Source organism: Rhipicephalus sanguineus, chromosome 6, assembly GCF_013339695.2.
Source record: "Rhipicephalus sanguineus isolate Rsan-2018 chromosome 6, BIME_Rsan_1.4, whole genome shotgun sequence".
NCBI lineage: Eukaryota > Metazoa > Arthropoda > Arachnida > Ixodida > Ixodidae > Rhipicephalus > Rhipicephalus sanguineus.
Genome location: NC_051181.1, coordinates 37,397,062 through 37,423,269, shown reverse-complemented (window position 1 = coordinate 37,423,269; position 26,208 = coordinate 37,397,062). Strand labels below are relative to the sequence as shown.

Sequence of the window (26,208 nt, the reverse complement as noted above, 5' to 3'; positions counted from 1 at the left end):
CACCAGAATCGGCCCACAACAGCCTACACTGTAAAAGATGCAGGACCAGTGCACAGTAGTAATTACTGCAAGTGAAACTATTGTGCACATTCCACTGCCACTGTTTGCCGTGAAAAGTTTGGGAATTGCCATGACTGATGTGACACTGCCCTCTGTTGAAGAGACACTAAAGTGAAACAATGAATCGGTTTAGATTGGTAATGTGTACTCTGAGAACACTAGTGTTGTTAATTTCACCATCATAGGTTTATTAATAGAGGAGAAACTCGAGGTCAAAGTTCCATTTTTAAATTTTGTGCCGAAATCTCCATGCATGACGTCACGGATTTTAAAGTGTGTTTCGGCAACATTGGCTCAACAAAATTTCTTGAAACTTATTATGTTAAGTCTATGGCCTCCTCAGAGATCAATGTACTTTATTTTTACCGATTAGGAACTATGTGGGCCTTAGTAAACGCCATCAAAATCTATGACGTCACGGCGTTTGGTGCAGGAACTTCAAGGTGGTGTCGCCACCTGCATTTCCTTTTTGCACGTTTTCTCGCTTACCAAGTGTCTTCTCGTGGCAAGCATGGTGATTTTGGAATTGTCAAAAACTAATTTACTACAGTCGAGCCCGACTATATCGAACCCGTTTATATCAAATTATCCCGTATATCGAACAATTTCTAAACACGGTAAATTTACATTGAGAATATATAGCAAAAGTTACTGTTACATCGAACGAAAATAGCAACGACAACCGATATATCAAACTCCATGTGCCTAAAAAGTGCCCCAGCAAGTTGGCTTTCCCTCGCGGTGGCGGGGATAACTGCCGGCGCCACCCTAGAAAAAGTGGTTTAGACCCGGTTGTGCACGGGCAAACACCTCCCTGCAAGAAATGATCCTGGCCCGCTCGCAGTGCTTACAGCCAATCAGAGGCCGTCGTGCTTTCTCCGAGGCGCGGACGCGCGGAGGTGGTAGAAGATATTCTCTGGTAGAAGTGAGCGCCATTTTTTCTTTCTTTATGCTTGTGTGCCTGCTGCTGCCTATTTTCCTCGAGTCCTCATTCAGCGTGGTCCGTGCTGGTGGTGTTGCCTGTTGGTGCTCTGTGAACTTTATTGGCGCGCTGTCGTCATGGCTTGTGCAAAGAGGCAGAATTTGCCGTTCGCCGCGAAACTCGAAATCATAAATCGGGTCGAGCTCTTTCTATGTTGAGTAGATCGTGGGCAGATGTCACGAAGGAGACGATCCAGAACTGCTTTAGGCATGCCGGCTTCCGCATGCCTGGTGATGACACCCCAAATTCCGATGACAGCACTGAAGACACCGCAGGTGTTTCCGCCGAAGGTTGGAGGGAGCTGGCAGAGTTCCCGGGAGCTATCGACGGATCGACATTCGACGAGTTCGTCAGTGCGGACGATGATGTCGCCATCATGGGTCAGCTACAAGATGAGGACTACGTTGCAGACGTCGTGCCGACCACGAGCCAAAGCGACAGCAATAAGGAAATTGACGATGGCCCGTTGCCTACATCCTCCGAAGTGATTAGTGCACTTGCGTTGGTCCGGCACTATTGCGTGAATGTGGAAGGTTGCAGCCTCAGCTGCTCCGACTCGTTGGACAACGTGGAGGCGTGCGTGCTGTCGCAGGCAGCGAAGTCGTTGACACAGAAGAAAATCCAGGACTATTTTGTTCCAAAGTAGGGCACGCAAGTAAGCCACCATATTAATAAAGTACTTTTCTTATTGTTATGTGCCTTTGTGTCAAATCCTATAGCGGGCCTATATCGAATTATGCCATATATCGAACTAATAAACGTTTTTTGGCGAGTTCGATATACCCGGGTTCGACTGTAATACCATATATTGCCGATTATAAGTCGACGTTTTTTTCATGAAATGACCTTCCAAAGTTCGGGGGTCGACCTATAATCGGAGTCGACCTAAACGCAGAATCGTAAAGTTGACCTATCTGTGGGGTTCGACGAAGGTCGTTGTCCTCGGATTTCCTGCTATTCGACACATCGATAACATCAGCCGCAGAGGCAGCAGAGTCGCGGCAACAGCTATCTCCCAACGCGCGCGCGCCGCTTCCGGAGCCGGACGTTTTTGCGATCTGCCACGACGATCGCGAAACTATAGCAAAATCACGCGAGGCAGAACTACGGAGCGCGTATAAAAATCACCGCTGCGCGGCATTAATGCGAACTGCTTGGGGAACACGGTCTCGAAAGCAGCGTTTCAAACCTTTGATAGAGGGTGAACGATGCTCTATGAATAAAGAGGAATTTACTTTGCGATGCGCCCTGCAGTTTTGTTTTCATACAATAGAAACGATTCGTTGACAAACCATCGGCGATCCACAGAAAAGCTGGCAGCGCCGTGTGGGCTGGCAACACTTCGCTGGGAACTAAGCCACATGACCACTCACATGCGCCCACAAGCGTCTTCGCGTCTTTTTGCACTCACGCCTGTTCGCTATTTCTGCATTTCGCTTCGCTTGCGAGCAGTGGTGTGCGCGATTTGCGACACTGCCAAACTGACGCCAAGATGCCACCGCTACGCCGGCAACAGTACAGCGCTGCTACACGCCGTTCCTTTCGCGGACTGAAGTCTAGACGATACCCTGCCGTTGAGGAGGCGGTTCGAGATTGGGTTCACGACCACCGGCACCCGTTCCGACGGCGAGCAGCAGCAGTGGCTCACACGATGGCAATGACCGTGACTGCGTCCTTCTCTCAAGCGACGAGTCGTAAGCAATGTTTCACGGGCAAATAAATGTTTCTTTGCATCACTCCCTCTTAAAAACTTATTGTTGAGCTATGGCCCCAGCATGAGGCTGTGTTCGGAGTCAACTTTTTTTTCCCTAGAAGGGGTTGCAAGTTGGGGTGTCGACTCATAATCAAAGCCGACCTATAATCGGCAATATACGGTAATAGAAAAAACGTTTTTCTCTTTTGTGTCCCATTAAGTTTAGTGAATGTACGCTGTCAAAATCCATCACATGCCAGCACACAAGCAAAACAGCTTCTGTTAGAAATTGCAAAAGAACAAGGTGACAAACTGAATTACAGTACCCTTGTTTTCAGTGTCTTCATTTGCTATTTTATGACATTGTGCATACACAATATATCAGTAGAATTGAGCAATATCTAGTGTGACGTCCAAAATTTTGATCTCTTCTAGGCATTGGTTAAACTTACGTCTTACCAGTTGGATTTGTTTAACTGTGATGTGGCAATCATTGTAAGTATGTGCAAATGGCTGACATTGGTAGCATCGGTAATTCATTTGCAAGGAATGCACACATGAATTTGCAGGTGCAGCGTCTGGTTGAGATTCTGCTGTCGGATGACCAGCTGGAAGTGGCAGTGCTGCGCCTATCCCCATTGCCACACAGGCAGGTGGCTCTCAATGCCGTACACTCACGCCTCAAGAAGGGCAGCCTCACTCAGGTCAGCAAGGTCTCTTGTCCTAACTGAGCAGTATTGCTTACATCTCCTCATTTTAACTACAACTGTTATGAAACCTCATAATGTATTACAGTAATAAGAAATACATGATGTTCAGCATTTTCTTGCCATAGCCTATAAATGAAGTATATTAAGGTTAATTGGTTGGTTTGGCGGTTGATTGGTTGATGTGTATTGTACTGGCAGGGTTGGCCTTGCAATCTGGGATGGTGATTGCCCCATGTGTTCATCTCTTTCACTCTTCCTGAATATTCCATCGAATATGTATAACTCTAGGGGTGCATGAATATTCATGTAGAAGGCGTGAAACGTCCGTGTGTATTGTTCTCTATCCTACGGCAAACATTACCTCTTTCACAGCTCTGCTTGGAAAAAAAATTTTTTTTTTGTAAGTTGTTGAACAGAGTCTTTCCTTCAACACTGCTGACAAGATGAAATGAAGTGTTCCACATTGCTACTTCATTCACAGTCTCAGCATAACCTAGTCCAGTTTCGAATGCCCATTCTAGAGTGCATGCCTGTCCTTTTACTTTTCTATAAAGTAAAACGGCTCCCACTTGTTCAAGCCGCTCGATTACCTGTGCTCATCTTCCGGGATCCAAAGCAACCAAAGATGACAGTCTCGGAGCGTTTTAAATCTCAGTTTTTATAGATTTGGTACTGTACTGCATTATGATGCATTGGAATATGAGTCGAGTGCCCTTCTTCAGGGACAAATCTAGTGATGCAGCACAGCAGGCTTATGTTTATGGGTTAGGTTTATGGGTTTCAGGTATAGGCTTAAAGAGTATTTAGGACTTAAACCTGGGTATTGCAATGGCTACCATCTATGACAGTCCTCAGAGGTGCCGTTGCAAACAGTATCAATTGTTAAACAGCATTGTAAATAATAGTTGACGCTCACTGTTTGCTAGTGCCAGACAGTCTGCATGCACTGTAGTAGAGTTTTCATGCAATAGCTTAATGAGAGCATGTAATAAGTGCTCTTCAGGGTCCACTGACTTTCCAGCAGGTGTGAAAATTGCCAGTCTGCAGGTGTTCAGCATTACAGCAGGAGTACTCTTTATGTGTAGCACAAGTAGTTTATTTCTTCCATGGCAATACAACATAAGAGATTGTCACGGGCTGTTTGTTGCTTTCTAGATGTTACTCTAACTGGTATTCTCTGCATTCCTAGACACGTTCAATTTTTCGTGTGAACATTTGTAGCGCTTATTTTTGTTTATTTCATCTTCATAATTTCGTGTAATGAGAAGTTGCTTTAGGAAGGTACATAAAGTTGTGCTTTTCTTTATGACGACATTTTCTCTGCCGAAACACAAGAAATCGTGATTTGCAGAAATGATCTGTTTTGCCCAAAGTTTTCAGCTGCAGACTTGAGAATCAAGATTTGCCTTTACTCTTGTTTAACTCTATGAAGTTGGTTGCTGTGTGCTAAATTCAGAGCATATGCCAACGTTGGCACTTACATTTATTTCTGCACCCATGGCCGCTAACCTCAAAAGAATCTTTGTGTGCAGGTGCTTGCTGTTTTTGCTGAATCACTCAAGCAGGGCCTGCTGAGTGGCCACGAGGACATTGGAACGCTAGTTGCACTCAGCAGCTTGCTCAAGCAGCGCCATGCCGAATTGCTACAAGAAATACAAGGTGAGGGAGGAAACAGGCACAACAATTGTGCCTCACTAAAGTTGTTGGCTTTTTCTTTCTGCCTGCAGAATTTAATACTGACAGAGAGGGCAACAATTTAAACATTCTGCTCACAGAAGCAGCACTTTTTCATCACTGCATCATGCTGAACATGTCAAGTAATTTGCAGGGTGTCCAGGGACTGGGAGATACCATGAAATAGTTGTTTAATGAATGAAGTCTGGGAAATTAATGGAATCAGTTGCTGGTGTTGCAAACTCGGGGGGACTGGTTACTTCAGAAATTACTAGGCTTTTTCCAACACTGTAAGTGAGGTGCAATACGGTATATTTCTGTTTACAATATCCATAATGAAGAAATTGATTAAAAAATATGGAAAGGATGCTGCTAAGTACAGCATAGACTGCTTATAACATAAGTCTCCAGAGTCACAAATATCCGCACTATAAGTGGTACTGCACTATAACTAAAGCAACATTTTTCAAAGGATGCTCATGTGCAAAACGTGATGAATGGGCTTTGGCGCGATTGTGGCAATTGAGGCATGTGATTTAGGTGTAAATTTGCATGCACTTAAATTTGTAAATGATGAAAGACGTCCACCGACTTGCGTTGTCGGCATAACAAACACAGGAAAAAAAAGAAAAGAGCGCCGTAGTGGAAAGCCGCCAACGGACCTCCTTGTTTACGTGGACTTCGCTGCGGTACCACACTGCGCAGAATCTATATGTTGAACGGCATTTAAAATTCCACGTGCTTTCGATTTTCCGAGTGCGTGCACGATGTAGAAAACAGTGGCGACCACGAACCATCACTCTAGTGTTGCACGTGCACGCTGTCATTTTCGTTTAAGATTTAAGTCACCCCTTCCAAATGCAACAACTGCAAAACATTTCGTTGACTTGGCACCAAACTGCAACTTTGATGGTCTGCGATCACTGCCGACGAGGCAGCTAGTGCTCGTTAGGTCCAGCGTGTGGGTTTCAACTCGGTATTCCGTGGTGGAAGGCTTGCCCAAGACAACACGGAGATCACACGTAGAGGAGATCACACTCGCGAGCTAAACCAAGGGCAAGACTTGTGAAACAAAGTTTCGGTTAGCGGTCGGGAGAACAGCATGGCAACTATCCTGCAAAAGTCAGCCATGCTTGTGGAACGACTGGTGGCAAAGGCGAAAGCTCGATCGTGTCTTAAAGCATTGTCATCTGCGAGGAAATCGAGGCCTTTCAATTTCAATTTCAATTTTTATTTTGGACATAGTTACATAACATGAAATATGTCCACGAGGCAAGGCAAAAGGAGACTCGTATGTCTCCTGACGAGGCCTTGTGCCTGATATCTGCTTTCTACGATGACGCAACAATTTTCACAACAGAAAACTGAAGAGCCAAACAGCGGTAATGCACATTTGATGTGGAAGCGGGCACCAGTTCGCGGTCGCCCGTTTGGAGTGGAGCACGCCCACAGCAAGCAGTCGGAGCAAAGGGGGCAAAGGCTTCCTCCGTCATGTAGGTAACCATGTGCCCTCCTCACACCACGCGTCTGCATCGTGCTGCTACTGCCCCCTCTTTTTCTTTCTTATTCACCCCACCTTGCTTCTTGTTTGTTCACTCCGCACACCGTCGTTACTAGAGAGCAACAATAGCATGCACCTTCGCTGAGAAGCACGCTCACTCCCTCGCTTTTCTGAGAATTTTCCGGTGACCGCATTAGAGCCGGTTTTTCATCACGGGGAACTGCACAATAAGCGGTCTGCGTATACATGGAGCGCTATGGGAAGGCAAACGGGAGTCATAAAAAACCACATCATAGCCGGCCCACGACTGTAAGCGGTTACGTTATAAATGTCCTGAGCTGTATATAGCTGCATGTGGATGGCTCCCCATGATACACCACTGAACGAAAAGTGTCTGCACCAGTTGACATGCTTGTCAGAGCGCATCCACATGGAATAATGATAAGTGTGGCTCAGTATGGTACGACCAGGCATGAGCTTTCTGTTCAACTAGGGTGGCGATACGGGCTTGTCGGTTCATCATACTTGAGAAAGAGGTAGCGCCCTTAATTCTTAATAGTTTACACATAAAAAAAGTATTCCTACCCCTGTGAAGCTTATGTTTCCTAGTATCTGGCTATGTGCCTAAAGCAAGATTTCGATGAGTAGTTCTTGCTCCATTGTTCCCGGAAACAATGGTAATTAATATGAATTAACTTTGGAACAAATTGACATATTTGAAGACTAATTGCATATTTGGAATCAGCAAAGAAAACTAAACAAGACTGTGCAGTTTCATTAAATTTGGTAAAGGGAATCTTGATGATTTTTAAAAACCCTCTTCCCCCTTAAGATTGTATCAAAGAAACAAGCCCTCAAAATTCCCTTCTTTCATGAATCCACTTGGTTGTATCGTAGCACACACAGTGACCTTAGATGGCTGAAAGGGCTGCCAGGAGCTGCACTGCAGCATCTCAATAATGCCGTATATTACTGATTATAAGTCGACGTTTTTTTGTTTTTTTTCATAAAATGACCTTCCAAAGTTTGGGAGTCGACCTATACGCAGAATCATAAAGTCAACTTATCTGTGGGGTCCGACGAAAGGTCGTCGTCCTTGGATTCACTGCTATTCAACGCATCTATAACATCAGTCACAGAGGCAGTAGAGTCGCGGGAACTGCTATCTCCCAACGCAGAAGCCACGCTTCCAGAGCTGGATATTTTTGCGATCTGCCGCGATGATTACGAAAACATGCGAAACATGGAGCGTGTTTAAAAATCATCGCCGCGCGGCATCAGTGCGAACTGCTTGGGAAACAAGGTCTCGAAAGCAGCATTTCAAACCTTTGATAGAGGGCGAATGATGCGCTATGGAAAAATGAGGAATTTATGTTGCGATACGCCCCGCAGTTTTGTTTTCGTACAATAGAAATGATTTGTTGACAAACCATGGGTGTTCGACAGCAAAGCTGGCAGCGCCGTGTGGGCTGGCGACACTTCATGGGGAACTAAACCACATCGCCAGTCACATGTGCCCACAAGCGTCTTCGCGTCTTTTTGCACTCACGCCTTTTCGCCATTTCTGCATTTCGCTTCGTTTGTGAACAGTGGTGTGTGCGATTTGCGACGCTGCCCAACGGACTCTAAGATGCCACCACTATGCCGGCAACAGTACAGTGCTGCTTTCAAGAGCCAAGCGATCCTCTACGCAGAGTCGGAAAGCAACGTTGCAGCAGTGCGCAAGCTCAATGTGTCGGAAAAGTGCGTGAGGAAATGGAGAAAACAAAGGATCAAGATCTTCGTGTGCACTGCTACACGCTGTTCCTTTCACGGACTGAAATGCCCCATGGCAGGCATGTCCTGCAATCATCAAAATGTGTGTTTGGCACCAAATTTTCACAAAGTAGGAATTTTCCCGACGTGTACAATCTCCCATGTCAGCTTTACATATTGCCCTAGAGAGGGCTTTTATTCCATTACCACTAAATTTTGCGAAGCCTTTAAAGAAAGTGTTATCATTTTACATTTGTCTTGTGTAACGCGTGCAATGCATTCATATGGTTTAGATAAGTTCACATCCTGCAAGTGTGGGCGTGTAGCCCAATGGCTAAGACACTTGTCTTTGGAGAATGGGGGGCTTGGGCTCAAACCTGGCCAGCCCTGCCAAGAAAACTTATTTTGTTTTATACTCTTATTTCTTTATGTCATTGATTGTCTTATGTTACAGATGGGTAAATTGATGGACAGATGGATAGATAGACGGACAGTATTGTCGCATAGCCTGCTTGAAAATGCTTAGGCATTTAAAAAACAAGTGCTTTGATTCAGCTTCCCATGTTCTTAAGTGAATTTCTACATAGACATGACACATATTGCTTCCACTTGTCTTAAAACCTATACATTTTCTGTTACTGTTAGTTGTAGTTCTTGCTCCAACTTTGTTTCTCCTTGCATTGCTTCATGATGTTGAAATGTTGCCCAGCTTGACATTTATTTCCATGCTTCATTGTGGTGCAAGTGTGCTCCAAACTTAGCAGATAGGTTTTGTTCAGACACACATTTGCAGTGTTGCACTCTTTAGAGCAAGCACTAGGGCTTCATTGCCTTGATGCATTTCTTATGTTCCTGTATGTTTGCATTGCTTGTGTTGAAATGGGACTTTTGTACGAAGGCTGTTTTCAAAGTTGCATGCTGGCTGACACTTCTTCCTTGCATCTTTTCAGGGAAGCTGTTCTTTTCGGAGATGGCCAGTTCTAGTCCACTGCACCAGCTGCTTGTGGTTCTCTTTGAGCAAGCCAGGTCCCCTCACAAGCAGGTGGGTGCGCACGAGGACACATATGCTGGAGCATGCCGGCTTGCAATGGACCATTTTCCAAAGTCACGGGACCCCCTAGTAACGGACAGCTGAAGTGCCCCGGATGAAAGCCCCACATTCCTATTGACATTTGCTGGCCAGCAGGCTCTCTCGCCAACCTCTGCCACCAAAGGAAAATGCGTTGCTGCATGTTTGGAAAATGGTCCATTGGCATCCCTCTCTAGAGCTGCCGTGCATAGTGGACTTTCCTCTGTCATTCAGGCACTGACTGTTGACTGTAAATGAAAGAACTCTGTCCTTTTGTTACACGGTACATTCTACGCAAAATACAGTAAAACCTCGTTAATACGTATTCGCTGGGAATGTGGCATAACTCCGCATTAAACAGAAGTATGCAGTAATTATAAGGTATAAGTAAGGCCCCTAGCTTTCCGCGATTCCGCGAAAAATCACGGAATTGACGTGTTTTCGCGGAAAAGTGAAAAAAATGTAGATTCCGCGAAAAATAACTGAATTTACGTTTTTTTTTTTTTTTCGTGGAAATGCAAAAACAACAAAAAAACGTTACAGGCCACGCTTCTGTGAACTACCGAGGAACACTGTTTCTCCAGCTTCTGAAAGGTGTCTCTACACGCCGTTAAAACGACAGATAAAGTAGAGGGTGACGGGAAAGTTCTGTATTTACTCGAATCTTAAGTGCACCTAGTTATCTGGAGTTTAATATGCACCGGAATTCAATGTTGCCTCATTTTTGAAAACATAAAACAGTCATGTCCCTATTTTGATGATTAGGAAAACGAAAGGGTCATGGCACCCTCATAGACAGTCACCCTGATTACCCTCCGTATTCTCAAACAAGCCTCGACTCGAATTTCGTCCCTCACTTGACCGAGTTGAGCATAGCGCCGCTGCTCGACTGAAAATGACGCCGCGCTTCTCAAGAATTACTGCAGATTATCGCTGATATGTGGTTACTTTTTCTGCCGAGAAACAGCGCTCCGATCGACTTTCTCCTAATAATTCAGTTTATCGGGCTGTGTGACGTACTCGCAACCACACTAACAACATGTTTTGTCGCGAAGGCAGTTCCGTTACGTACTCGATAGCAACGCGGAGTTAATATTTTTGTACTCTCTTTACGAAAAAGTAAAAAAGTTCGCGTTAGATGTGAGCAAATCAATGCGCTAGTGTATGTTATTAATTCATGGAAAAATGGTTCATTTGCTCTATCGTCTTTAACTAGCGAGAGAAATTGAAGCCGCCAGTGGCCGCCACCACTTAACGGTAGGCGTACGTAGCCGTAGGGCCGTAGCCACCTATCCATCCAACGCACTTGCTGTTTGCGTCTCCCTGTGCACGTGTTCCCGTTTGCTTTGGTTCGAGATCGATGCGCGAATCAAGATGGCACCTTCAGGATCTCATTTAAGCAAAACGACAGCCAAGGAACGCGCTCGAGAGTACAAGCACGCTGACTTTTACGAAGATGGAGGTGTGCTTTTTTGCCGGACTTGCGCGAGAGCAGTTGACCATCGCCGCAAGTCAACTATTGACGAGCACATCGGGAGCAACCGTCATCGTAAGAATGCCGGAACAAGGGACTCCTCTAAGCGAAAAAGTGGTGAAGAACAATCAGAAGACGGAGCTGGGGGTTCAGGAATGCCGAAAAAGCAAAGTCGACTGCAAACGCTGGAATCCGCAATCACGGCTGGTGAAGCGAGGAACGACGTTGTTCTCAAATTCTTGGATGCACTGATATCTGCAAATATTCCCCTTGAGAAGGTGGACAACCCGAAACTGAGAACGTTTCTACAGACACACGTTCGGAACGGCGAGTCGGTGCATGGATCTGATGCGCTCCGCCGACGACTTCCAGAATTGTTCAAGAAGCACGAGGCAAATTTGAAAGCTATGTTTCAAGGCACCACAGTTTCAGTGATTACAGATGAAACGACCGATGACCGATCAAAATCGGTTGTGAACGTGCTGTTCGTTCAGTCAGCCAGAAGTGCGAGTACTTCGCTGCAACCTGTACTCGTGGAAGTGAAATTCGTGGATGAAGTGAACTCGTCCGGGATAGGCCGCATTGTGACAAGAACACTGACGAGGTACGGAGTTGAATTTGAGGATGTGTCGGGCTTTGTTAGCAATAACGCTAGCTATATGGTGAAGTCCTTTAAGGAGTGCATAAAGCCACTTTGCAAGGGTGCTGTTCACATTACGTGTGTAGCCCATACAGTGAACATTGTTGGCAGTACACTGCAGGAATCTTTTCCCTTAGTGGACAAGTTTGTCGCCTGTATGAAGAAGGCCTTCCGTCTCTCGAGTAGAAAGAGAGCTTTCTACAAATCACATCTGGAAGAGTGTGGAGTTCAATGTGCCAAGGCACCCCCAGCACCTGTCCAAAGCAGGTGGAATTCATGGATTGAGGCTGTTGAACAACATTCTGCCTACTTTGAGCACTATCCTACCTTGCTTAAGCAAGTCCACCAGAAGTATGGAGAAGCAGCGTGCGTTGATTCCCTTCTGAAACTTCTTAGTGAACACTCAACTGAGCTTAAGTACAGCATGCGATGCATTGCAGTATTTGGAAAAAAAGTTTCAAGCTTGCTGAAAGCAGCAGAGGGTCAGCGCATAGCCTGCTACAAAGCGTACAATGCTTTATTTACACTTTGGGGTTACCTTGAAGCAGCTTCAAAGGAGGATTTTGCAGCAGAATTGAAGAGAGAAGATGTCGCACATGATGAGGCCCATCAGATTGGTAACAAGATGACGGCTGCAATGACCAAAGCGGTTAACAAAGCACTAGTATACTTGGAGAACTCCAACACCTGGAAGTTCTTCAAAGATGTTAGGTGCTTGGACCCTCTGCAATTTGGGTGCCTTTCCAAGAAAAGGTCCGAGTTGACAGGTGTGCCTCAGCTTGCAGGCGAATCGCTAGTTCTAGCTGCCGAATGGGAGGTGTACCTGAAGAGTGCCCATGAACTAAAGACCACTGACAGAGACTTGGCTCCATTTCTTTCCACACAAGAAAACCTAGGAGCTGACTTCGATGTCCTGGCTTTCTGGGCAGGGATGCAGCAACTCACTCCAAACCTTTCGTCAATTGCCCGGAAGTACCTGGCAATACCAATCAACTCTGTTGATGCAGAGAGATCGTTTAGCCGTTATGGTGACTCTCTCAGTGAAGAGAGCACCAAGTATCACCTGATGCTCTCCCACAACAGTTTCCTGCAATTTTAATTATTGCAGGCATGTTTTGAGCCTGAACGTGTGCAATAAATAAACTGTTACGTGTGCCTTGCGTCTGTTCAGTATTGCCGCAAAAATTTGCATGTTTAAGGTTGCCGCGGAATTTTGCAGATTTCACTATTTGGAATTGCAGAATTCCAAATTTTCCACCGCATAAAGTTAGGGGCCCTAGGTATAAGTTTGCATCTCCTGATGTGCGCTACAACTACAAGCAATGATGTAATTGTAATGCCACAGTAAATGTTGCCTAAATACCCACTACAAAGCATTAAAAAAAATTTTGCTTTCTTGCAAAATCTTCCAATAGCACATGATGGTAATGCCAAGGAGCATTTCAGAACAATTACAAGGTCCGGAATACACGACAACTACATCACAAGATTAGTTCCCGAAGAAGAGTGCATGCGCTGTATCGCGGACTGCATTGCTAGTTTCACAGCATCTGGTATGCAAATTGAGGCTTCTGGTCCTATCCGGCTTTTGGTAAACTATCCTCTGGAGAGGAAGCTTTGAGCCGTACTATCAGATAAAGCAGGTTATATTATAACTATGCCAGACAGCATGTTCTCAAAAAAAGCTTTAACAACCATCATAAAGAATTTTTGAACAGTAAAACTCAAGCCATTGGTAGTTTGGCATTGCGCTACCTCCTGTTAACACTTTCCTGTCCGCACCTGTACCCATCGATAGCTCGCTATCGATGGTTTTCAACTTAAAATGTTGCTGCGTTAGGAGAGCTTACGGACAGCTAACATTATCGATTGAATTGCCTTTTAAGTAGAGAGGGCCGAATGCTCGTAGCTTCAAGGGTGGCATCGCACGCACCTGCCTCTTGGAAACGGCAAATTTCAGCGGATTCTCATGAGTCTAATTCATAATTTTTTTATGGTGGCAGCAGCGAAGACTTGGAAGATGATTTTGACTCATTGGACAGCAGCACAGACAGCGAAAGTGTGTTGAGCAGCCACAGAACGTCAACAGGTATCCGCCGGTAACTGTCGTTTTGATCTCCTAACCTAATGGTCGCGGCCGCGCTCCGTTCTAAATATATCCGGTGTGTTCTAAAGGTCACAGCTGTCATCTGCAGGTTGTCAACACCATTTGGGCGGGACCGCTTTCAGGCAGCTGCTTAACGAGTGGAGCTTAGCGCGAAAAGGTGACCCGCAGTGGTCGTCGCCATTGCACTCCATAGTGCCGCGCGGCATTTCATCTGACCCGTCGATTTGTTCGTGCCGTTCTTTGCATAAGAAATAATTGCCGAGATGTGAGACAAAACTAATGAATATGCATGTGTGTATACTCTAGAGCCAAAAATAAAAGAGAAAATGAATGTTTCCTGCAGACATGCTGCACAAATTAGTGCTTCACCGCATCACGTATCTGGATTGCGCGCTGGCACTATAGCCACTTGGGCTAACGTTTTCTTTTGTATCTCAATAACGGCTGCAAATAGAATGCTTATATTTTCAGGGTTATTGGATATAACATTTTTGGTGAAAACTTGTATTCTGAAATTTTTTTATGTTCACTTAATGCAAAGTAGCACTGATTTATTTACAGCCTGTTCTCTTTTTTGTTAAAAAATTCCATACTAAAGTTTTTTTTCGCGAATTTTGTTGTAATGTTAACTTTCAATCTAATGCCGTTAGAAAGTGCATTACTTGTTTTACAGATTAGTACCATACATTGTAGTAACAATAATTTTGTGTGGCAGTAGAAAAATTGTTAACTAGAGTACCCAAAAATGGCCTACTTTCCCGCGGACAGGAAAGTGTTAAGATGTAATCTTGATAAATTAGTTTGCAGTGTCAAGGAGGTTAAGTTGCTCAATGTAGAATTAAGGAAAGAAGATTACTTTTAAGGGCTCGTTTTTCTTTGTTAGACACAATATTAATGAGAACTAACAGACAGTAATGCCAAGGAAAGTATAGGGGGTGTTATTTGTAGTACACTCAAACCTCATTATAACAAAGTCGCATCTGCCACGACAGTAACTTCGTTATATCCGAAAATTTGTTATAAACATTTATTTGTAACACTGTAGCTATGACAAGACTATTCTTCATTTATTTCGTTATAACCGATAATTCGTTATATCCGTATTCGTTATAACGAGGTTTGAGTGTAATCAGAATATAAATGTGAAGAAAGTAAAGTGGACGAAAAGGTAACTTGCCACCGGCAAGGACCGAACCTGCGACCTTCGAATAGCGCGTCCGATGCTCTACCACTGAGCTACGGCGGCGGTCATCTCCCTGTCCACTTTATAGGGTATATATGTGGATTGAAACTTAGGAGTGTCAGTCAGCGCCAGTCGCAGCCATGACAGGGAGTGTGGAACACTCTTTTTTTCTGCCTTTTTGGCATCACGTAGCACGTGATCTATATACGAGCAGGCAGCTGACCAATAATCCCTCGCATACTACCTGAAGGCATCATGTCTGCCAGAACGAGACCCTCGCTATGAATGAAGGAAAGATTACTTTTAAGGGCTCGTTTTTCTTCGTTAGACACAATATTAATGAGAACTAACAGACAGCAATGCCAAGGAAAGTATAGGGGGTGTTATTTGTAGTAATTAGGATATAAATGTGAAGAAAGTAAAGTGGACGAAAAGATAACCATGGCTGCGACTGGCGCTGACTGACACTCCTAAGTTTCAATCCACATATATATACCCTATAAAGTGGACGGGGAGATTACCGCCGCCGTAGCTCAGTGGTAGAGCATCGGACGCGTTATTCGAAGGTTGCAGGTTAGGTCCCTGCCAGTGGCAAGTTATCTTTTTGTCCACTTCACTTTCTTCACATTTATATTCTAATTACTACAAACAACACCCCCTATACTTTCCTTGGCATTGCTGTCTGTTAGCTCTCATTAATATCAATGTAGAATTGTTTTTTTCGGCCAAAACGCATAAGCACGAGATGCCTTTTTGATAAGGGTGTGCGAATATTCGAAATTTCGAATGTTTTTCGAATAGTGTTTGCTATTCGATTCGATTCGCACTGAAATTTTACTATTCGAACTATTCGAACTTCCCAAAGACAAATGCAGTCAACGTCCGGTTGAAAGTGACCCCTTCAGATTTTTAATATGTTTCACCTCATTACACTCTCGTATTGCGGCAAAGCTGCCTTTCAAGCTCCGTTACGGTCGAATTTAGCCAAGAGACAAAGTCCGGTTGGAAATGGTCCCTAGATTTTCAATATGCTTCGCCTCCTCACACCCTCGTATTGCGGCAAAGCTGCCTTTCAAGGTCCGTTACGGTCGAACAGCCAAGAGACAGTCAACGTCCGTTTGGAAGTGGTCGCTAGATTTTTCAATATGCTTCACCTCATCACACCCCCGTATTTCGGCAAAGCTGCCTTTCAAGCTCCGCTACGGTCGCAAATGTATTAACTCGAGAAAACACTGGTTCCAACATGGAGATGAAAGATGTGGCAGAGTTGGGGGCTCAATTAATGCTGTTTTGGACCTGAAATTTGGGCAGGAAGTCCGGACGCCGAAGCTTTTTAGCATCCAAAATTTCAGGTGTTCTTATATATCGACGTCTAGGAGGCAGATTTGGAACTCCGAACTTGAAGGGAGCACACCCTTGTCTGCCACATCAGTTGGCCTTCCACAGAAGTTGAAGAGAAGGAGAGGCTGAGGAAATGGCATCTCTGCCTATCACGTGTAAAGTGTTGTCGGCAACACTTTGGTTGCACCAAATCATGTACATAAATACAATTCGGCCTCTGCATTGCCTCATTCTTGATAAGAAAGACAACTATGAAATATGACCCCACCAGTGCTTCATCAACCTAGCAAAAAGAAACACTTTCATGTTGCGATCGCACAAGAACATATTTAGGGATTCTCTGCAGGTTTTCTGTAAGTTCACTTCGAATTATTCGAAAAATGTGTGAGAAATATTCGAAAATTATTCGAAATTATTCGATTCGATTCGCACTCAATCTTTATTATTCGAATTCGCTTCGCACCCAAAATTTTGCTATTCGCACAGCTCTACTTTTTGAGCAATTGTTTCAGAGAAAGTAGAGTGACCACCCATTCCACCACTTGTGGGACTGTCACGCATTGACGGCTGCTGTCCTTTATCCAGCAAGAGATACAAAATTCTTCAAAAATGCCCCGCTTTTCACACATTATTAATTTATTATCTTTGTTTTGCAGTGCTTTGAGTTCCGCTGCATTTGACCACCCTGTTAGATGACGTGTTAGCTGCAAGCACTCCAAGATACTCCAAGCTGCCAATAAAAGCAAAAACTGCATAGCCCCCTGTCTGCATTTAGCTGAAATGATGCATCTACTTCAAATAACAAGCACCAGGGCTGCATTCTAGAACATTAATTGATACAAGCTAATCTTCACTCTTAGCATTATAACAGGGCTTCTAGTTTACCTGTACTTGCAATGATGTATGCCATCGAAGGCTGTAGCATCAAAAAATGTGCTCATCCGGTAAATATGTAGTTAAGAATGGCAGAAGTGGTGTGAGAGGTCAGCTGCTGCACAAAAATTATTTTGATGCATAAACACCATGTGGTGTAATGGAATCTGCTAATACTAACAACACATGATGTTTTCTGCACTAAATCACTGTGGTCTAAATAAGGACAAAAATTACAATGGGACACCAACCCCTGTTTGTCAAGTCACCATGCCGGACACTCGACCTCTGGATGGTCACTTTAATGGTCTGTAAGGCATTATGTCTGTAAGCCATGGTCTGTAAGGCATTATGTGCAATTTGTTGATGTGACGCTTGATGACGAAGAATTATGGCTGAGCCCTTTGTAATGGGTTGGAAGCTTTAAGACCCACTAGTTACGTAACTCATATTGTGTGACGCCGGTCTTTTTAACTGTCCCACCACGCTTTATAACATACGTTAACCTGAGAGAGGTAGAGGGAATAAACTTTATTGAGACCCCGTGGAAATGGATCATGGGAGCCTTATGGGCTTCCTTGGCAACCAATAGAAGTGCACTTGCGGGGAACCCACTACGCTATAAATCATAATTTTTGTGAAGTAGGGAAGCAGCCACTATGCAATTTTTCGTCATTCTGCGGAGAACCGTGGTACTCGCTAAACACCTGTAAGACATGATGTGCACTTTGTTGATGCTGTGGCTGATGACGATGAAGAATTATCGCGAAGGCCTTTGTAATGGGTTGGAAGCATTCAACAACCCACTCATTGCGCAATTCGCATTGTGTGACGCCCGGTTACAGAATTCGCGTTTGTGTGACGCCTGGTTGTTATTTTACTTTTCAACCACACTACATTACATATGTTAATGCAGTTCCTTCCCGCCATGAAGCCTGTATAGGGTCTTTTTGCAACGCAGTTTCAAGCACCGGCATGGCTCCGAGGTAGAACACTGGGCTCCCATGCAGAGGGCCCAGGTTCAAACCACGTTCCATCCCGGATATTTTTTCTGATTTTAATTTTTGTCTTATTTCGCGCGATAGCGGTTACGGACACCGGCGGCGGTGGTGGCGGCAGACAACTACGGCACCAAAAACGGCCCTTTTGTGATCTCATAACAGCTTTCGCTGTAAAAACCGGCGTGGTGGCACCCGCGAGCGGCGGAATGAGGTTTGAAGGAAGGGGTGAAGGGCACGCCCACACATGCGCCTGTTGCAGCGAGAACGCCGGCTCGAGGGGTGCAGGCCCGCCTGCCCTCCTCGCTCACAGCTGCACACACAAACAAATGCTCACTCTCGCCTCGCAGTCACTGTGGCTTCAAGCGTGCCATGCGCGGTGCCGCCGCTTTGCGCTCCGTCGACGGCGGGGCAACTGCAGAAGATGCATGCGGCTCCTGCTCATGCCACAAAGACAAAATTCGGGGTAAGATCCCTAGGTTGTCGGTGGCGAAAATTCGTTACATCAAGGGTGCCTCCTGCTGCCACTTCGTTACATAGAGGTCCCAAATACATGTGCTTCTATTAGATGTAGCTAGTTACCTGTAGAACTTCTTTATATCACGGAGTTTCACAGACCATTTTTTCTCATGCATAATTCACAGGCACTGGTTCAGTGTTTGACAAAGGAAAATGCTGGCAGATGTAAAGGTTTTAGTATGGATACTGAAGACATTTATTACTTTCTTGTACAAAAGAAGGGGAATTGTTTGAGGGGCTCATTTCTCTGTTAGACAACACTATGCCAACAGACAATTAAAACCAAGGAAAGCATCGGAGACATTATTTGTTGTTTTTTTAACTGTAGTGTAATAATTTTGACCTAAATTGAAAGGAATTAAAGTCGAAAAAAAATCACCCTTTTCGTTGGTGGGGGAACCCACAACCTTCAATTTACGCGAATTACTCCCTGCCGATAATTCTTCCGCGAATTCTCTGTGCCTCATGAATTGTTGTTACAAAGCCTTTAAGGCTATTAATGAACAAGTGCGGGAATTACAGAGAAATGTGGCATTTCAACAGAAAGTCATTCCTGGATGCTATAAACGTCTTTGCGATTAAACATACATGATTTGCCGTGTGCAGGTGAGAGAGGCTTCCCTGCACTGCCTTGGCATCCTCGGCCCTGTGGAGTGGCACCTGCCGTGCCTATCGACAGCGCACTGGAACCCCATCTCGGGCATGGTGGACGAGGCAGACAAGGGCTGTCAGGACATCACCTATGCATTCATCTTCCGCAGAATGGAGCGTTACCTAAGCCATCCAGAGTAAGCATTGGCACTTCACCACAGTTCCCACTGTGTCATTCAAGGCAGCGCTGTTTAATATTAACCCCTTAACCGTTTTGGACGAGCACAGCTCGTCCTTGCCGAACTGTGCCCAAAACGTTTTGGACTAGTGTCGCTCGTCCGCTTGAGATAATATCTCCCCATGAACGTTTGAACGAGACTCGCTCGTTTCCAGGCTAGTTCATGCGTCACTTCACAGATGGCAGCCTTTGCTTGGCAATTTCTTTTATTTTAACCGCCATTTCACATTTTTTCGCGACTCGTGTTTAGAAAATGTTGTCCAGTGAAGGTGACGGGTACTTTGCTCGTCCGTTGTCGCGTAAAAGAAGCCTTTCGTCATCGTACAGCTCGTCAGGCGCTAATTATTCAGTGAATAACTTAAAGCCGCACAAAGAAACGAGGACAACGAAGGAACACTCACAACAGGACTAGCGCTGAACTGCCAACTGATGATGATGATGAAATAAACTTTTAATTTGCCAAAACAGTGTCCCCGAGCTCTTAAGCTTGGGGTCACTCTAGGTGGGAGGGTCCCTTAGTCCAGGAATCCTCTGGCCGCGATCGCCTCCCAGGCCCTGGCGACGAGTCCACGTTGGTCGTCTAGGTCCCGTGCGGAGATCTTGGCCTCCCACGTCTCGGCGAGGAGGTTGTTGCGGGCGGTCGTTGCGGGCTTGTTGTCGGCATCTTGGGGGCGCCACGGGCACTCGAGTATGAGGTGTGCCAGTGTGTCGGGAATGTCGCAGATCGGGTAGTGGTATGCATGAAGTGTCGGGTAGATGCGATTTAGCAAGATACCGTGCGTGTACGTGTTGCTTTGCAGTCTTCGGAATGCTGTTGTTTCTTCTTTAGTCAGCTTGGGGTGAGGTGGCGGGTACACCCTGCGAGCTAGGCGATGGTGTTGCAGCATGGCGTTATACGTCGGGGGTACGGTCTCCACTTCTGCTGCAGTGCTGGCTAACCGTGGTTCGAGTGAGGCGGTGAGGGGGGCCCGGTTGACGTGACCGCGGGCCGTGGTGTGAGCCGCTTCGTTTCCCTCGAGCCCCTCGTGCCCCGGCACCCACACTACGCAGGTGTAAGGAAGCGGAGTGCTGCTCTTACTCAGAATTTTGAGTGCCTCAATTGAGATTCGGCCTCGCGTGTAATTGCGGACAGCAGATTGGGAGTCTGTGAAGACTACGAGCGCGTCCGTGCTTGTCGTTGTGGCGAGGGCGATCGCCGCTTCTGCCGCCGCCTCGGAGCTCCTCATCCTGACGGTGGCAGATGCCAGCTTATTTCCTCCTGCTTTGACTACGCTTAAAGCGTAGGCGTTTTTGCCCGGGTATTTAGCCGCGTCGACGTAACGAGCGTCTGAATCGTGCTGGTGTCGTCTTTGGATCATGTCGACTCGAGCGATTCGTCGTTTCCGATGATACTCGGGATGCATATTACGCGGCACTTGGGCGATGCTCAGTGAGTCTCGGAGGTATGGCGGTACCTTCACTTTGCGGTCCGCCTCGCAGACGTAGCGCTCCCCATAGCCCAGGTGCGCAAGGACCGATCTGCCCGTCGACGTGAGCCTCAGTCTCTCGAGTTGACTGGTCCGTTGTGCTTCTACCAGCTCTTGCCAGGTGTTGTGTACCCCCATTCTGAGGAGTCTGGTGGTCGACACCATCGGAGGTAACTGAAAATTCACCATTTTTACCCATGTCACAAAAAAAATCTCTTGTCATAATTATTCAGATGCCGAAGTTTACTTCGATGACTTGACGTGTTATATCCACCAGTTTCTCGACGATGACATTATTTCGCGAATCCTGGAAGACACTAAACTGTTATGCTAATTTGAGTTAAAATATGTTTGCAGTGATGGAAGTGCTGCTCCAATTGCTCCAAACTGCTCAAAAAAAGAAATGCTGCTCCATGCTGCTCCAAACTGTATTTTTTGTTGGTAACTGCTCCAAACCTGCTCCGAAATGGCACTTGGGAGCTGAAAACAGTGCACTTTAACCGTGTGATCATCCAGCGAGCCTAAACAAAACCAAAAACAAGCTGTATACTATCATCCTAGTATGCCGCATGTATACTAGCTGCATACTAGCATTGTCAATATATATCTCATTTAGCAATATATTTGTACCTGACAAGCAGACTATTTTGGTGAAATGTGTGCGAGATTAGTTCAATATCATGCTGCCGCTGTAACAAATGTGATGTGTGGCTTACATTTATCGCTTCATAAGGTTTGACCTCATTTATGCTACAAGAACAGGCGTTACGCGCATAGCTAGCTCATTGAGGTGCTTTTTTTTTTTTAATTTTCAGTGCAGGCTATTTTGGTGAAGTATGAAAATAACAGATTGCTTTGATCTCGTACCATTAATAAACTGCTTCTTTGGTGATGGTCATATGTGATTGTAGTTACTTTTATCATTGGGTGTTCAGCTTTATCGCTTTTATATAATTTCTGCCACAAGTACTGGCATTTTAAATGTATAGCTCATCTTCTTTAGTGTTCAGTGACCATCCATCTGCTTAATTATGTTCCTTGCAATCAGCACTGACTTAGTATGTGCAGTATGTTTAATAATAAATATTATGTTTATGAAATGCTTCAGTGATGCTTTAAACTCCAGGAGTTGCACAGAATATTTTGCCATCAGCTCCAAAAACACCGATTGCTGCTTCAAAGCAGCATTTTTTCTGCTCCAGAATCTGCTCCAAAAAGCAAAATGTCGCTTCCATTACTGTGTGAATATTTTTTCTGCACTCAAAACATGCTTTTTAGAAGCAAAAGATTAGATATGAATATTAAAAGAAAGTTAACATTTTTTGGCAGAAAATCTCTCAAAATATAAAATGGGGAAGGGGTTAAAGGGCATGGATCAAATTTTAACAGTTGAGTAGTCTTGGGACGGTGCTTCGCAAGAGCTGAACAAGCATTACTTTTTCTGCAGCACCAAGCTGTCTCATGCGGCATGCCAGGCACTCAAATCTGCACTGGCTACACCGGCAGGATTTGCCTTTGAATCGAAGCACAGACTCGATGGCGACATGAAGGACATCTTTTCTTTGCTGCACCCTTTTGTGCCTTCACGTTATGACGTAAGTCTCACCTTACGCTTTGCAACACACACCCTGTGTCGGGGCTTTGCTTTCAGAGGGTAGAAGGTGAGGGGCATTCTCTTGAGTCATGAATGTCACAAGTGAGCAGTAGCTGAAAATTGTAATTTCACGGGGATCAGAGCGTTTAGAAATTCTTAGATAAAAGGCTTAAGTCTCATTGGTTTTCGTTGTGTGTCTGCCTGATCGGATTGATTCAAGAGCTCCCTTTGAAATGTTTATACTTATTTGCTGGAGTGTATTCAACCTGTGATAAGATACGACTCTCTATATCTTCTGCCTCTCTCAGGGATCGTAAGTTGGACCGAGGTACGTAAGGTTTGAGCTCATTGAAGCTGTGATCTGCCCCATTAAAGGGGCCATGACAGGGTCACACAACAGTTTGTGGTTTTCAGCGATAAATAGAACTAGAGGGTGTATTATGCCTCTACATATATGAAAAGTGGACTGTAAAAGAATATTTCAGTGCAAAACAAGCCCTCAAAGTCGCCGGCTCTAAACTCGCCCATCGCCGGCAACCGCCATTTTTCCATGGCATTCGTGGCGTTATGCACTGCATGGAGCGGAGCCGTAGTCTTCTACCAAACTTTCAGCCGCTGAAAATAGTTCAATTTCAGTGCCAAGCTGAAGAAAGCTACCGTATTTACTCGAATCTAGGCCGGCCCCGATTCTAAGCCGACCCCCGAAATTCGCAAAGCCAGGAAAGAAAAAAAACTTAATCATTGTACTCGAATCTAAGCCGACCCCCCCACTTTCGCACATCGTTTTCTCGAAAAAAACATCGGCTTAGATTCGAATAAATACGGTAAACTATGCCACTTTCATGCGCAGCTCACCATGGAACAATATCATTCACCAGCATGCTGACACTTGCACAGCAAGCTTCTTGTTATGTCACGGCTCACAAGTGCACCTGTGTTGCCCGACTCTCAGACCACCCGCGTGTTTATAAAAATATTCAATTATATAAATTAAGTGCTCATCCAAATGGCGGCTTTTTGCACTCTTGGCGGGTTTTTGTTGTCGCCATTGCCATTACGTTCTGTATAAAGTCCAAATTAATAACCTTGCCTCGCGCATCGTGCGTTCTACACGCGAGTAAAAACACGCAAGTGCTGGGGACGATCGCGGCTGAAGCAGAGATGAAACGAGCCAGCCATCTCTGTAGCACGAAGGATGCATGCAATATCATCGCCCCGTGTCCGAAGCCTGTCGTTGGTGGCTCCTCAAGCAGAGAGGAAATGCCCCATCCGTTTTTTGTCGGGTGAAGGAGCACGAAGGGGCACTGAGGTAGGGGTGGCAGCGTTGCTCAAGGAGCAACTGCGAACCTTGATCATAAGGGCGTGATCATGAGTATTGGCAAATGCGTCATCTTGACAGACATTAGTAGACGGTTCATATACCCTTGTATGTGCTGTGCTCTGATCGCTTACTTCTTGTTGAGATGACAGGCAGCACGACAGGCTTACATCTGGAACAAGAACAAGCAGTTGGATGGGCAGTAGAATGAGGATTTATTTTTGCTTGCACTGACATATATTTAAAGTTTCCATAGCGGCGTTAAACGAACCTTGGTGCTTCAGAAAACACTTTTCTAAGGCGCTCGAAGCTTGCTAATATTGGATCATATTTACAAAAGATATTATTTATGTTAGGGAGTGCATTTTAGTATTTTGTTATAAGTGCTAGTGGCTGGTTGGGTTGTGCCTTAGGCTGTCTTCTAGCTAGAGCAGATTTTCTAATTTACACTCGTAGTTGTAGGCTTTGTTTTGAGTGTAGTGCATGTACTTTCTTTCAACTAATGTTTGCTTTAGGTGGTTTAAGTGGTGAACGTAGTCAACGTCGTCGCTACAGATCCTTCTTATGCGCCTCACCTGTTTGGTAAATACAGTGAAACTTCGTTAATACGTACCTGACGGGAACGTGGCATAACTTCGTACTAAACGGTAGTACGCATTAACCAGCAAGTGCAAATTTGCGTCTCCTGACATGCGCCATCACCGCTAACATAGAAATAAACACAGTACCACAGCAGAAGTACCCACCACCACGCCTTTTCTTTCTCTCTGTGCAGAAAAGATTCTGGCTCTCTCGCACGACCGTCTGATAGCGCGCGGTGGAGACGCCAAGGCGCATTTTGAAATTATTGCAGGGTCCGCAATACGCAGCGGCTGACATAGCGACAGAGTGGTCAGCTCTCTGCAATACATGTGTTCGCGTCTGCATCGCGATCTGCCACAAAGCGCAAACTTCAAGTTTTATTTAAACACGGTACGGCCGCATAGAGCCGATCGTCCCTGGCTAGTTGCATGCAGCGCGTTGCCTACTCGGCTCATGCCGTCACTGCGGTGCGGGGCCGCTTGCTGTACCGTACGCGCTTGCTTGCCGTGTGAATGTTCACACCCACTCTGCTCCAGACCGCGCACAGATGCGGCGAATAGCTAGTTGGGTTGTCGCGGCGACGACGAGCTTTACGCAAGTGATGTGCACACCGCATCTCCCCGTGCCCTAACGTTCCTGGTAGCAGACGGAGGTGCGTTTAGGCAGCTGTCTAACAAAAGCGTGCAGTATGGTTACAACAGCGCTACGCTTGATGTACCGTACGTGCGCTTGGCGTGAAATTGTCAATGCAGCATGGTTTCTCGGTGAACACGACGCTCAACTCTGCAACAGTAAGCTGCTTTCGTTTCTACAAAGCGGCGCGCACTTCAACGCCGTCTCGCGCAATGAGGCGAGTGATCGGCGGCCCAGCGCGCGGTAGTCGCCTATCAAAATCGTGCAGCAGGCTTAAGGTAGCGCTACGCCACACGCGTGCCAGAGCAGATAGCTGAAGGTGGCAGGGTTGCCGGCGATAAGTCATACTGACGTGATCGGTGGCGGCCACCATCACATCTTGGTTCTTTCCCGATGCTTATCCGCAAAGGCGTTGCCGCAATCGCGCGAAAGTTGGAATCATTGATCGACCGATCTCTGCGATTCTAGAAAAGATAGAAGATCTCTTGCGGCACATTTTGGTGTCGGCAAGTTCAGCGGCACTGTAATCATTTATGGCAGAAAAAGTTATCGCGGTACACGCAGGTACACACTAACCGGTAAGTATAGGACGAGCCACTACGGCTTAAGCGGTCGGCAAATGCATTAATCTCTATGAGACTCGGTCGAGGATTCGTCGCAACTATGTTTTACCCAATAGTACGTTTAAAGCGGGTACGTATTAACGAGGTTTGACTGTATCCCTTGTTTGCAGCTTCGCGTGTGACGACTAGTGGGATCTAGGTATTGTTGGCTATCTGTTGCTTTTCTGTGGAACGTCATCTTTAATTTTCCTCTTTCAATAGATACTGTCTTGTCTAGGAAGTTAACTTCACTGGAAGAAGGGTGCATTGCATGGTAAATTTAATACTTGGATGAAACTTGTGACAAACACTTGTGACAGGCCATCTGAGGTTGAACTGTGGTTGCCAGAAAGCACGAAGCCATTTTAACGCGATAGCGTTAAAGAGCTCGTTTCGCAGAAATTTCGGTGTTGCCGTTGGCGTCAGCGTCGGCGACGTTGGTTGTGAACGAAAAATCATCATCTTGCCTGTGACGGAAAAATCGAGAAAGATGCAAATAAAATAAATAATAAAAATCTTAGGTTCGAGTGAGAATCGAAACCAGGCCTTCTGCATGGCAAGCAGGTGTTCTATCACAGAGCTATGCCATTGCTTGAAACTGCTTC

The 26,208-nt window shown here is 45.5% G+C and overlaps 1 protein-coding gene and 1 non-coding gene across 2 annotated transcripts in view; one reads left to right on the top strand and one right to left on the bottom strand.

The window, feature by feature from the left end:
* LOC119397205 (serine-protein kinase ATM-like) overlaps positions 1-26,208 on the top strand; it is a 273,224-nt gene that overhangs the window by 138,877 nt on the left and 108,139 nt on the right. Inside the window, exons 31-35 of the mRNA XM_049416492.1 lie at positions 3,305-3,439; positions 4,978-5,104; positions 9,326-9,417; positions 19,186-19,367; positions 22,322-22,469. Coding sequence (XP_049272449.1) covers positions 3,305-3,439; positions 4,978-5,104; positions 9,326-9,417; positions 19,186-19,367; positions 22,322-22,469 — 684 coding nt within the window. The remainder of the gene's footprint in view (positions 1-3,304; positions 3,440-4,977; positions 5,105-9,325; positions 9,418-19,185; positions 19,368-22,321; positions 22,470-26,208) is intronic.
* On the bottom strand, positions 14,840-14,911 carry Trnaa-cgc (transfer RNA alanine (anticodon CGC)). Its single transcript has one exon. It is a non-coding gene; the product is annotated as a tRNA-Ala (tRNA).